The sequence below is a fragment of the Nipponia nippon genome, unplaced genomic scaffold, assembly GCF_047370975.1.
Source record: "Nipponia nippon isolate SJK-2023a ecotype South Korea unplaced genomic scaffold, ASM4737097v1 scaffold_5, whole genome shotgun sequence".
NCBI lineage: Eukaryota > Metazoa > Chordata > Aves > Pelecaniformes > Threskiornithidae > Nipponia > Nipponia nippon.
Window position 1 is genome coordinate 73,202,472 of NW_028262369.1, and position 15,035 is coordinate 73,217,506.

General features: G+C 37.2%; 1 protein-coding gene across 9 annotated transcripts in view; it reads left to right on the forward strand.

Annotated features, from left to right (window-relative positions):
• The window catches only part of PDE1A (phosphodiesterase 1A), a 183,699-nt gene that overhangs the window by 111,475 nt on the left and 57,189 nt on the right, over positions 1–15,035 (forward strand). For all 9 annotated transcript variants that reach the window (XM_087732392.1, XM_087732395.1, XM_087732393.1 and 6 more), the window contains one exon: positions 9,576–9,689. In XM_087732392.1, the coding sequence (XP_087588518.1) occupies positions 9,576–9,689 (114 nt within the window). The remainder of the gene's footprint in view (positions 1–9,575; positions 9,690–15,035) is intronic.

The following is a 15,035-nucleotide window of genomic DNA, read 5'->3' on the forward strand; positions in this document are numbered from 1 at the left end:
AGGTCAGAAATAAATATAAAATAATTTGTAAATAAGCACAAGGGACCCAGAATAATTACCAGGACCCAGATTCTACAGCTTGATGTCTCAAAAACTCTGTAACTATTACTGAAACAAATTTAAAAGTTGCCAGAATTGTTAGCTGTAAAGGTTTGGCCACATTTATATATATTGTCCTGTGGTATGCAGCAAGGAAATTCTGTCCTGCTTCTAATTTCTGTCTTGGGGAAATCAAAATGTTAATTACATACAGAATATATAGTATTTAATGTAGTTTGATTCCACAGAGAAATCACAAAACAAAGTGTCGTGGTTTTAATATTAATGAAGGACATTTCCTGGGTTGTTTGCTCATATGTGACTATCAAGTAGAGGAAAGGATACTCATGGTAAGCGTCATAGATTAAGATTCTTTGATCACTGGGCAATGATGTTATTTTTAGTGCTGAACACTTACCAATCTTCTATCCTTAACAGTTGCAGAAATTGTACCAAAAAGGCTTTGAAAAGCCTTCACAATGACAGCAACGTATTTCCTTAGTAGTAGTCTAGAAAATATTTTCAGTACAAAGTTACCAGTTCTGGTTAATGCAGCCTTAAATGAAAAAACATCAGTTGACTTTTTGTATGATAACTTGTTCTTAATGTTTCTAAAAGAACTTTCTAGCTCTTTGCATGCTGTTTTCAAAGGATGAGTGTCAGCATTCTTCAACCTAGATTTTCTGGTCCCAAGGAACGAAGGAGATATTCAGCATGTTGATTCAGGATGGATATACCAATGACTTTAGGGTGAATGAGAGGAGAGACAGAATAAAAGGAAGAGTAATGAGAGATCCATTTCCAAACCCTTATCATTCTGTGATAATTGGTAAGTTTATAAGATACCACTGCGTGGGAAGATACTATCTCATCTATGAGTTTCAAGAGTAACTAAAGCAAAATGTAGTTTCTAGCAGTACTACACAGCAGAGGGAACATGAGAGGGAGAAGACAAACATTTTCAGACCATTACATTTATCTAGTTGCTGACAAGAGAGACTCCATTTGCTGGGTTGTGTGATGAGATCAAATATTTACTGCATCATAATCATACTAAAACAATCTGGATCACGTGAAGGGGAGAGGGATTCTGGCATAATACTGTCATCTGGAGAAGTGCCTTCTAGCAGGAAGTCTTTTAAAACAGCAAACATCTCCCATGACTCTGTGACCATCCCTGGGGCAGAAGTAGGTCATGATCTTTCTTACAAGTACGGGAGATGCAGTTGTGATGATTGGAAGCTGTGAGGTAGGGCTAGGAGAGTTCCTCTGAAGCACAGGCAGTGAGATATGCCAGGCCTGCACTCCTTTGATAATTTCCAGTGGTACAGAGGTTTGGATACAAGTTTCTTGCTGGAATATAGAGCCAACACTCAAATGTGAGTGTGAGGTGATCTATGTAGAAATATCCTTCTTATGCCATGGAATATTTTTTTAAAAAATAATGGAGGGGACTGCTTTGGAAGATTTAGAAGCTTAACTTCTGCCTTTTAGCGGCTTCTTCAATCATTGTGCTCAAAGCTGCTGTCTGCAGGAAAAATAAAGCTTTTTAAACGGATATGGGGAATGAGGGCTATGTGCCTTTTCTGTGTGTTTATCGCATTAGCTTCAGTAAGACGTACTGAAAGTCTTCTATCATCTTCAAGCATGATTTTTGGCAGTTGATGAGTTTACGTTTGATTTCCCAGCTTGTTGTTGATAGTGAATTTAGGTAGATTATGATGAAGACATTGAGACATATACACTGTTCAAGTATTTGGCAACTTCAAGATGAAATAGCTTTATTTAGTACTCTATCTAATCTATATATAATTCAGGGGAATCTTATCAAATGTCAACCTTCAGACAAAAATAAACATTCAGCAAAAGCCATTAGAAGGATAATTTGCAATTTACAAATCAGTCCTATAGGTTGTGCATTATTTGTCTTTGATTTCATGGATTGATTGTCAAATGGGAATATCAAATAATGGAAATGGACGTTGAGGCAATAGAAACAGTCACAGAGTTTAGGGTAAGGAAAGACTAGTTGGTTACTTGTTGCATCTAATAGAAGACAGATAAAACACCTGAATGTATGTACATAGTATGCAATTTGAAGTTTGAGGATTTTTTCGTTAAGCTTCAACCTGGAAAGCAATTGAACAGACTTGGCATTGATGATGGTTCATCAGCAGAAGTGAGAGAAAAGTTTGAAAGACACTTAAAGTTTGGCTGAAATAGGTTTCATTCTGTATCTTGGGTGTGCCAAAGGAAGATGAGAGAAATTCATGTGTGTGAGAATTTGTGCTGATGACATACATTGACTCTAATGGTGAAAGTTACTTTTGGGGAAGGATGAGTAACTGCGGGAGGTGAGAGAGACAGCAAGGAAGAGCAGCAGCAGCAGGATCCCAGATGAGCCTCCTCCTCTGGGACATCTCTCCAGGGCAGCAGGTAGTGATGATGGAAATAATGGTGAAAGGTTATGTAGCTGCAAATAGCAGACCTTTAGTGCTACTGAGGTTAAGACACTAAGGCTTCTCAGGCACTTGCAATTTGTTTGATCAGGTTTGTCGAGAATTATGCAAAAATAAAAAAAAATGCTTTAGGGAGCTTGGATCAGTTTATGGTTTCAGGTGGAAACTGTGCAAGACCCCATGGCTTTCTGTGATTTCAGCTAGGTGCTAAAGAAAACTTAGGAATTTTGACTAAATTTTGATTAAGCCTTTAAAAACACTGTTACTAAGTGAGACACAAAGGATAATATTTATACAGTATTAGAGTGCTAAATAATAGGAAAATTTATAGGATGAGTAAGGTAAAATGAATTGAAGCTTAATAGAGAATGCCTGCCTGAAGGAAAACCACTTCATCTTGCATAAACATGATCAATATCTAAGAGCCAAGGCAATTCTATCACCATGAAAATGCGGAGTTTTATCACGAAGAAAGTGTAAATTTCAGTGTGTGTTATGTAGCTGCAGAACTATTTTAATTCTTCAATATGGGATGAAGTTTAGGTATATCAAAATGTTGGCTAAATTACCAGCATATTCAATATTTATTTTCTAATGACTGAATCATAATTACAGATCAGTGTGTACCACTCATAGTGCTTAAAATAATCATGAAATGAATGTGATTCGTGAAACCCTTAGCAACCCAAGGCTTCCTGTGCATATGCTCAGACACAGTGGTGACTGAGAAGTAATTTCATAAAACACATTTGCAGCACTGAAAATGTGATATATCTTTCTTGCATTTCTCAGTATCAATTTATTGAGAGACAGCACCTCTAATTAGAAGAAATATTAGGTAACTACATTTAAATCTGCATTTTTTATCATTTCAGGGAAGCGAAATGCACATCAAGGTCTGAGTCAAGAGCTGTCGGTTCTAATCCTTGCTCTCCATTGACAGGCTGGTCTTGCCTTGACCGGCAAAATGTTGCTGTATCAGCATGGTTTTCCCTACCATAATGTAAAAAAACCTTGAAGTAAAGGTTAGCCATTTTGAAGCCATGTTAGTTGCCGCTTTGTAACTGCAGGTAGGAGCAAGGGAACAGGAGTGGCTACCCAATAGGATCACTCCTGAATCTTTATTATCATATTCTGGATATTTCTCCAGTATCTCTCATCCATTTATATGATTGGGTCTAGTCTTTTATAGCCATGTATTACAAATATTAGAACTGTATCTAGGATTTTCCTAGTCAGCGTTTATCTTCCATCTTGCAGAAAACACAAAAAAGGAGTTATATCCTTTGTCATAATAAAAGATTTCTAGTAATCCATATATTATAATTTTTTACTTGAGAAAGTGAGAGCATGGACTTTATGCATGGTTGATTGTTATTATTGCAATTTGTTTTTTATTTCTGATCTACATTATTTTGAAGTATTTGTTGCGAGGACTGGTGTATTTAGATAAAGATTTATTTTATACATACATGTCTTAATAGAAAGTGTAAAATTCAAATGATAGCAATTCATATAAAAATAATTGGAATTTGTGGAATTTATGTAGGGAATTTTAGAATTCAAGTGAAATAGTCATATGTTTTGTTTGTTGTGACTTCTCCAAGATGAAGTCACTTCTCCAAGATTTACTATTCCCATTTTGGATTTCTCCTAATTCAAATATTTTCCTGAATCTCAGATGTGTAGGCATGTAAAACAACTTGGATGCTGGGATTGGGCTGTTGTAAATAGATGAGCTGAACTTCTCATTGCTAATGATTTTGAATTCCTGGATATTGGCCCTTTTTCAGAGTGTTCATGTTTGAGTGATCTAACTTCTAACCTTTGAAAGCTGAGGAACTACTGGGCAAGCAATGCTTTCCACAGGTTGTGAAAATTATTCAACTGATTATTACAAGAATCACTACAAGTAGCAAAACTGGTTTCCAGTTTTAATTCTAAATAGTTTTAGAGGAAAATTTCCCACTTGCCCAAAGTTTTTAAAAACTAGTGGTGTTTAAACTGTGACTAACCATATTGTCAGAATATGGTTACTCTCCTCCTCCTTACTTTTAATTTCACATTACATATCAGCCCATTTTTAGTTTGTAATGTTCATTAGAGGGTCAAATCATTTGTATAATAAAGATTACAATTATCCACTTAATTTTCTTATTCAATATTAAACAGTCCAAACAAAACATGAAACAATTGTTTACAGAACATAATAATTTGTTCTGTCCTTAAACTTTTTAACACGTTGTCAGTATTTGCTCATAATCTTTTCAAAGAATTCATACATTTGGCACAAAGCTAGGCTTTTCTCAACTAGTTCATGGGAACATAATGATTTACAAGTTATAATTGGAGTTGACTTAACCAACAAAAATAATTTTTAAACTAGCATTGTGATTATTGAATATTAATATGAATAACTATTTCTTTGTAATCAGCATTAGCATGTGTTTATTATTTTCAAAGACTTATTCAGGTTTTTGTTGCCCATCCTTCAACAGTGACTTCCATTAATTTCAAAATGTAATAGGAAGCAGGGTTAGTTTACAGTTTACTGTTTGCAGTTTATTTCACTTCCCCTTTAATAGGATATGTGGCAAAACCCAGCTTTTTTTGTACAAAGTTTCCAAAACAGTTTTAAGTGAAGTCCAGATGCCTAAGTTAGAAAGCTGTTTCTTTGCAATGCTCAACGGTGTGGCTCAATCAGATGGTAGATAAAGGCAGTCTTTAGGAGAGCAAACACAGGGTCTTCTACTCAGTTTTAGAAGTTAACTTCAGACTGAATTTTCCTCTTCTGGTTCTTGAAGACTGTTAAGGTGAACCTTTAACTCTCATTTATTCTCAGTGATCACTGGTAATTTTCCCTTGGAAAAGGAAGATGCAGTTTTTAAAATCTGAAGTTGAAATTGTCCAACTTGTCTGCCTCTCTACCTTACAGTCTCCCTTCTTAAGTAATCCCACCCCTGGCACCTTTCTTTTTGTTATCTTTTTAATCTGTGTTTAGGACAATTATTCAGTATTTCCAAACATATTTCTCTTGTTGAACATTGCTTGATTCCACAGAGGAAAACATTTTCTCATAATGATATTGCAAAGTCTTTTTTAATCACTGACTCCTTATCTTCCTTTTTTTTCCCTGTAGTTACTGAAACTGTCATAGGAAGCCTTCTCAAATAACCTAAAATCTATCCTCAGTTAATTTGGTACAACCCCTGAAAGTTACAGTAGATTTACCAAAACTTTAATTAAAATATGGGGTAAGTAGAGAATTTTAATGAGAAAGGAGAGAATAATTGAATCATGATTTTGATACTGTTAATCAAGAACATACTGCTTCGGCTCCTAGTAAAATCCTTGTTTTCTCCTGGTTTGCCTGTGTTGCTGGGTGGGCCTCAAAGCTTATTGCCCACAGTTGGACATAGGTATCAGCTGCACAGGGAGGTGAGGGAAACACTGATCCTGGTAACCCCACAGACGGCACTGTTAAAATAGGTAGGAGCAGAGCGCATTTGAATTGTCCGTAAAAGCATTTAATACCACAGCGCTGTTCATGGTGTTTACCCAATATGACAGAAGATGGTTCTCCACCCACTCCCTTTATTAATTGCAGATGTCCCTTTCTCCCTTACAAACCAGGGCTGCTAGTTTTAACATGTGGTTCTCAGTTGTCCTGAGAGAAATAATGTTTCTTTTTCTCTATAAATTTCTATCATGTTGTGTCATATTAACTCTGCATGCAATTTTCTTTGCAGCTTAAAACAGTTCAAACAGTCCATTTTTCTATTTCATAAAACAACCCCTCCAGTTTTCTCTTGTTCCTGTCTATTATTTCTTAGTAGCACAGTTCACAGGCAGGGTAATACAACTAGCTCCAATTTTAAGTAGCATTTCACATTTTCTAATGGTATTTCTCACCTTTGTTTTCAATTTATCACACTTAATTAAAAGAAAACAAACAAATAAATAAAAATCCTGCCCAATACAGCTGGAGTAATAATTCTTTTTTGTTACTTTTTCTTGTCCTTTTTTATAATTTTCTTTGTCTTGTGGAATGCTGGGCTATGAGTATTTTAACACTTGTTGGTTTGTCTTCTAAATTGACATACTTATTCTTTACTAAAATGTTAGTTTCGTTACTGAAATGTCAGCTCTTAAATCTATGGCTATTTCGCTTTAATGCATAATATGTTGAGTATATGCAGACCATTCATATGCTGTTATAACCCACTTAATTTTGCTGCGTTGGAAGTCCATTTCTCTAACTTTTGGGGTAGACCTCATGGTTATCATCTGACAAGTGTCTGATCAGCAACACTATGGAGGGATTTTATTGCTGTGTCCAGCTTCCCAGTGGGAAACAGATAGATATAATAATAACTATAGATAGAGCCAGATTTTTCCTGGAAGTACACAGCAGAGGTTGGGGGCCACTGGGCACAAGTTGCCACAAAGGACATTCCATTTAGATATTGGGGAAAATAATCCACATGATTACAACATTGAAACTGATTGCCCAGAGAGTTTGTGAAATCTCCATGCATTCAAAACGAGTGGAAATGCCCCTGGGAAATTTGGTCTAACTTTGTAGTTATACCTAACTTTGAGGTTGGCCCTGCTTTGAGCAAGAGCTTGGATCAGGTGGAGGTCCCTTCCAACCAAAATTATCCTGTGGGTCTATGACAGATCTGCACTGGGTCAGCTACAGACACTCTTGAGGGCATCTCCACAAAGCATGGATGCATGAGATGACAAGGTCACTGGTCATCACTGAATTATACAAATTTTGTCCTTTTGTGATTCTGTAACCTCTTCAGAATCACTTTAACTTTGCCTGAGCAGCTTTTCCAAATTACCCAGTCTGTTAACTGTGTTCTGCATTCCTCCTAGAATATGAACTATAAGTACAGGGCAGGTTACATTGGTTGACTGCCACCTGTGCAGCAAGATATTGCAAGGTCGTTGTGGCTTAAGGGCTTCCCCAAGGACTCCTTTCCTCCTGCAAGCGTAAAAATGATTCCACATATCTGTCATCCGGTCTATGCCCTGAGAAAATGTAGAACCACTGGAAATCGTAGGATTTTAAGCCATTTTGAGCTAATATTGTTCTACCATAACCTGTCCCCACACTGTGGCAAGTTGCATTTTTGAATTCACTTATACTTCTACTTTGGAAAGTGCGATTCAGAGATGTGCTCGGTCAAACACGAAGGGAACAGTGCAAGTGGTAGAACCGCCCTACGGCTATTTGCAAGTAGTGGCGATGATGCTGCCAGACTCACCTGGGCATTTTGGCGTTAGTGCTCAGGAGGGATTGTATATGTGTTTGTGTGCATTACTGAGAAGCAGACATCCTAGGAGAGTTACAGTGCATGTGTTGGGTACTGCAAGGTGAGTGTCTATGAATTAGCTGCTTCAGTCTATAGGTACCTCTGAAGTGGAAGGCGCTATGTACTGGAACTGCCTCCCCATGCATATGGTTATTTCTGTGTAGGAGATGCGCTCCCACAATATTTCATCCACCCACTTCACTTCTCTGAGAAAATTTTTTAACACTATCTTTTCCATTCTGTTGATATGCAATGCACTGTGTATAATACCAAGTAAATATGGTTGCTAAGAGCCTTGGTTGTATTATGTTCTATGCTAATTTGAATTGAATTAAGTCTTTGGAGAACTGAGGAGGCTGGTCTTAAAACTCCATTTGCTAAAATTATCCTTGCAGGCTTGGACATGATTATACTTAGGGCAAATAAATATAAAGAAAAACCATGAAAGTGGTCTTATGACGGAACAGTACTTTCCAAGTTTACAAGAGATTTGTTTTGAATATCACTGCATTTTTTAAATTCATACATTTTAATTAGGTCCAATAAAATATTGTATATGCCTAATATAAATAATATATAGTACATATAACATTATATAACAAAGTGTACATTTTTATATATGCTCTTTCACATCATAAATATGATTTTTTTCTGAAAGTAAAGTCAGCTTAGTGCTGAGTCAATTTCAATCCACTTTTAACTAAATGCTTGTTTCACATTTTTTTCACATTTCATACTCAGAAAAAAGGTGATTTCGTGAAAGTTAGAATAATGATGTCTCTTTAATTACAGAAATCTTTATCTTACATGATACAAAACTGTAGATTATTTCAACTCAGAGATATAGCACAGAAAGAAGAAGATACCCATACTTCTTTAAGCATCCATTTAGTCACACCTCTACACAGTTACTGATAAGGTTTTCATTTCACTCCAGTGCTGTGACTATTCTGTATGATTAAGTTGAGTAGTGTCAGAAGTGTTCTTCTCATTAGAGAGTTTAGGAAAAATCTGATATTCAAGGAGTTTATCTGTATAAGTGTATTGCTACAGAGGCATGAGTTGATGCAGTACAAAATCCCCTTTGGGCGTATCCGTATTTGTAACGTAAAAGAATGTTCTCAAAACTAAAAGTAAAAGCACACTTGGGAAAATAATTGGGTTTTTCTAATGCCATATGCACAACCTTTCGCCTGGTATAATGATGAATTTTCTGTAAATTCTGAAACAATGGAGCTCCACATTAGCTCATGCTAATAAGAAATATAAATTCTGCAGCAAAAACATACCAGAGGCCTAAATAAAAATTAGAGACATTTAAATGAAGCAAAATCAGTATATAAGGGATATTAAAAAATTACAATCAACCTTCTAAGCACAGAAAAATTATAGTAAGACAACTTGCAAAGTTTTATTTATTATGTAAACAAAATTAGAGACTCAGGCATAACAGTAATGTCACAAATTAATATAAAATCGCTCTGATGGTAGTTACTGAGTCCTCTCTGACTTACTGGAATGTTTATGCCTTTTCTTAATAGATTTTACAAATTTAGCAAGCTGTAAAAACATAAAACTGGTCATTGTTATGTGCGTTCTAAAACCAGATTTTTTTAAAAAAGACAAGAGAGGCAGTGACGGTCTCATACCTCTACATTGGCTGTTGCGTTGGTTCCAATATTTCAAATGGAAAATGCAGTCACTAAAATTTGATATAAGCAATGCACTGATATTTTTATTTTCTTTTTCACAGATTAAGATGCTTGGTAAAGCAGCTGGAGAAGGGTGACATTAATGTGGTGGATTTAAAAAAGAATATTGAATATGCAGCATCTGTGCTGGAGGCAGTTTATATTGATGAAACCAGGTAAGTCGGGGGTGGGGGGGGGTGGGCAGGAAAGGATATTGGGAATCACATTTTAGAAATTTGGTCTTTGCATGCAGTTGTAACTGACGTGAGCTGAAGGTCTCTGCACATCAGAAGAATCGTATGTGGCTCTTAGGTCTTTTAGTGACAAGATTAAAGCAAGTAATATTCCAAAAGTCAGATGTAACTGTAATCTGCACAGTTTGCCTAGTTCTCATTTCCCTCACTCGTCAAATGTCCACAGTATGAAGTCATAAGAATTTTCTGAAGGATGGATTTTCTTTCCCCCACAGGCCACATACTGATAATCATGCTGAGGACTGTATCACTCTAAAAAAAAGAGCTGTTTTGGAATTAAATGCTCACAGAGATGAGTCAGACTATTATAATCTGGCCTGTAAATACATAAATTCATGAAAAGCTGTGATTTATTTTATAATGTTTGATGCTTTGTTTATGATTATTGTTACTGGCAGTACTACTGGCAATCATCTTTAATGTGGGTTGACTCCAATTAAATTAGAAGTTTTAAGTATTTGGCTTCTTGAGAGAATTTTAAGATATATACTATATTGAAGCTAACTAGCTAACTTACAGTTTTTATTTCAGTGTGCTGGTCTTCTTAAGTTTTTTTCCAAGCAGAATGGTCTTGTAAAGATGTCTGCCAAAATTTCTTCAATACTGCTGGAGCACGCGGTGCATGTCTCGGTTCCATGCTACATTTAAGAAGTCTGCCATTGTACTGGTTATTTCAGGGACCTAACACTCTCTCTCTCAATCTGTTTCCCCCCACCCCCCTTGCAAATCTGCATATTTGATAGGGTGCTTAAAGTACTGCTCTAACTTTTTGCTGTTTCTTTTCCTTTGATGTCTGTGATTCACACACCAAACCTTGCCAGTCAGGAATTTGGAGCATCTACTACTGGGCAATAGAAAGCCTACCCATTTGAAAACAGAAGAACGAAAACAATAGCAAATAAAGGTGGTACCAATGGTCCATTTTTCAGAGATTATATTACAGGCTAGGTTGGCAGGATCACTTATATTGGTGTTCTGCTCTTAGAGGGCATGCATGTCCAGTTCTGTAAAAAGATGACCTGAGCAGCCTGTCAGCCACAATACAGTTCCTAGGGACACTTTCAAAAGTGTTGCTAGTGATCCCAAGTTAAATACACAACTTGAAAAGCATTAGGGATCTCAGTGACTTCAAAAGTGCTCACATGTCATGAAGATCTTGACAGATTCAGTTAAATTAAGCTTAACTGAGCAGACTTGGGCAAACCATCTTGCGTGACTTCCAAGGGACCTGGGCTTTGTGAGAAAACTGAATGAATTTAAATTAAATATTTTAAAATACTAGTAGTTAATATACCACTGTGTGCATATCCGTTTTGCTGACTGACTTAAGTTAATCAAGCTGCTTTAACACTGAATCAAGGGTTGATTTGTGGATTTACATTAGTTTGTAGTCATATTCATAGTTAAATTGATACAGGTCCTTAGGGAGACAGATAGAAGAAATGATCAAGAAACTTTGGTTTGGGCTCAAATTACCACAATAGAAGCATAAATTTTCATTTTTCAGCAGTTGTTCTAAACATACATCTTGTTGGCACATCTCACTCAGGATGCTTTGGAAGGTTGCGGTCCTCTCTCCCCTGTGTTACAGGATATTGTATTGCCACCAGTGGTCAGAGCTTAAGCATGTATTTTGTGTTAATAACCATGGGAGCTGTGTCAAAGCTGCATAGGAGACAAGGACATAAACCACTGACTATTCCTTCATCTCCCAAACACTGTGGTTAAATGGGTATACTATTCATCATAGCTCTTTCTCAGTAGTGGCATCGGGACTATGAAAATAATGTAAGATTTACTTAGTTTCTAAACTGAGGCCTCTGTGGAAATGAATAGTATCTTTACAATGAGGAATCCAGTCTTTCTGGCTCTGTGTGGGAGCATCGAGACAAGTAACAGACATTTTATACACAGAGAAGACTGGTACACCTGAAAATACATAGGCTTTGGCAGCAACAGGTGCATTATTTTTACTGTAGGCAAATATTTAAATAAGGTAATTGCCCTCTTAAAACTTAACAGCAGGATTATTAAACTGCCTAAATGAAAATAAGCATATAATTTTATATGGGTTTGGAAGATTTTCATAGTCCTCGGGCTGTTTTCTTAATCCTAGGGGCCTATGACCTCATAACGGTGACTGTTTATTTTCAAAAATTCTACTTCAGTATATGGATAAAGCTTTTGCTCTTCCCTAGCTTGATGCACAACAAAGTTTAATCTTATTTATTTATTACATCCAATATTTTGCAGAACAATCTAATTTTTCACTGGGTTAAGTCAGAAAGGAAATCAAAAAAACCTGAGATGGGTATCTTGCTTCGTTCTAATTTGTTGAATACTTCTATTCTCCAATGCAACCTCAAAGTGAGTTTGTAAACCTATCAAATTTTGGTATAATTCCTTATATAAATATGCATTAAGCATATGGTTTATGTATATCTTTCCGTACCTATAGCTATATTTCTGAAGTATATGTCTGTAGACATATAAAACAAATTTTCTGGCCCATGTTACTTATGCTATAAGTAACAGTTAAAAATGAAATTACTTTAATGAAACCTACTTTTCAGCTTTTATTCTCTTATTTTTAGTGTTTTGCATTTTATACCCCATATTCTTCATTTTGTTTTATAGTGTTTGATTTGTTTTTCATTTCTCTTCCTTTGACTAATGCAGTCTCCATGAAATTCAGACTCAGCGTGATGCATTTTTTGAACCTGGTGGTCTTTGTGTTAAATTTATGCTAAGAATATAGGCTGAGCCTCCACTTCTTAGTTGGAAAATATTATGTATAGTGCTGTTTTAAATTTTGACACTTCCCCATTAAAAACAATTTTTAAATTAAGATATTTATTGTGTGGCAGAGAGAAACCAGTACTTTCATAGTAAACTCTTTTGCATGGCAAACTGCAAAGATAATCACATTTTAAATAGCATGACCAGTATTCTGTAGTCTAAATCTGCACTAAAACATTTAACACACAAAGAAGGTCTCTCCAGCTTCTGGGAAGCTAATTCGTAAGGAACAGAAGCAGTGTATCATTGAGTCAAATGACAATGGAGGCTGGAATTAGCTTGTGTGGTTACATTTGTCCTCGTTCCCACCAAAGAATACAGGTTCTTTGTCCTGCACAGAGCTACTGCCGCCGGGAGCCTGGAACTGAGTTAACTGAACTCATTAGTAGATTAGAAATTATAGTTTAGATCATAAGTAGAATGGCCCATTCCTGCTGAGCCTGAATGTGCACTTTTATACATCGCAAAGTTCAAATGACTTCAGTTTCTTACATATGAATTGCTGTATGGATAGAAGTAATTGCTATAGTATAGAGCAATAACAATTAATACACCAAGTAAAGCAGTGAGAAAACCATCTGAGTACAGATTACTTTTATTAACTAAGTCCCAGAAGGAAGTTGCATGCTTTACAGGATATAATAGTTCCTGAGATTTGGCTTACAAGATAGAAAATTTAATGATGCCTGGTTCTACAAGGTACAAAGTATTGCAGGTTTAGGACCAAAGGTTCAGAACAGAGTTTCTGCAACTCACATGAAAATACCCATGCTTTCTATTTTAAGCCCATGCTTGAGCCCTGGATTTTGTCCTGATGAATTTACTGACCCATTGCTTACATATTCAAGCAGAGGAAGACCTCAGCTTCAACCAGCCACCTAAAACTGAATCCTGTCTGTGGCGTTCTCTTCTTCCCCACCTTTCTGGGAGACAGACTTCAATATCAGCTGAGAGAAAGCCCTCTTAAATATCTCTACAGCCAGATTAGGAATAGCAACTAACAGAGAGTTGGTTAAGAGCATCCTTCTAACTCATCTTTCCATTACGACATACATCCTATTAAACAGCATAATAAAATGGTCCCACCAATGGTCCAACACCTATTGCAGAAGGACCTTCTGCAATTCTTCACAGGCACAGAGATGAAGGAAGCAAAAAGAGAAATCAAAACTGAGGTCAATAAAGAGATCCAAGTATGAGGTATCTCATAGAGCATGTTCAATAGTGTGGCCAAGGATTAAGGAAGAGCCTGGCCTGTTCCACAGCTCTGGGGACCCATTCATGTAGCCAAAGCTCAATCAGAGCTGAAGCTGGCCACCACTGTGAGGGACAATAAAAAGGGCTTTTTTAAATATGTTAATAGCAAAAGGCAGGCCAGAAATAATATTGGCCCATTACTTGATGAGCACGGTCACCTCACAAACAAGGACATAGACAAAGCAGAGATGTTTAATGCCTTCTTCGCCTCAGTCTTCAACACTGATGATGGGCTCTGGGGGTCTGTGAGAATGATAAGCACCCAACCAAACCTGACCTTGTGCGGGATTTGCTGCTCCAGCTGGATCCTTATAAGTCAATGGGGCCTGATGGGATTCATCCGAGGGTACTTAAAGAGCTGGCTGATGTCATAGTGAGACCTCTCTCAATGACTTTTCAATGCTCTTGGGAATCTGGAGAGGTCCCAGTTGACTGGAAGCTGGCAAATGTCCCAATCTTCAAGAAGGGCAACAGGGATGACCCCAGTAACTACAGGCCTGACAGTCTCACCTCTGTACCTGGCAAAATTATGGAGAAGATTATTCTGGGAGTTATTGAAAAACACCTGAAAGACAATGCAATCATTGGTCCCAGCCAGCATGGATTCACGAGGGGAAAGTCCTGCTTCACAAACTTAATTTCTTTCTGTGACAACGTTGCCCACCTAGTTGACCAAGGGAAGCCAGTCGATGTAATCTTTTTGGATTTCAGTAAAGTTTTCAATACTGTCTCTCACAGTATCCTCCTGGACAAAATGTCCAGCATACAGCTGGATAAACACATAATGCAATGGGTGAGCAATTGGCTAATGGGTGGGGCTCAAAGGGCTATAGTAAATGGAGTTACATCAGGCTGGCAACCAGTCACTAGCGGGGTTCTGCAGGGATCCGTCTCCCTCTAAAGGGTCAGTGCTCTTTAATGTCTTCATAAATGGCTTGGATGCAGGTCTTGAAGAATTACTATCTAAGTTTGCCGATGGCACAACATTGAGAGGAGCTGTTGACACTCTCGAGGGCAGAGAGGTCCTGCAGAGAGATCTGGACAAATTAGAGAGCTGGGCAATCACCAAGCTGGGCAATCACCAACCGTATGAAGTTCAACAAGGGCAAGTGCCGGATTTTGCACCTGGGACATGGCAACCCTGGATGTACATACAGACTGGGGAACGAGAGGCTGGAGAGCAGCCTCGCGGAGAGGGATCTGGGCGTTCTG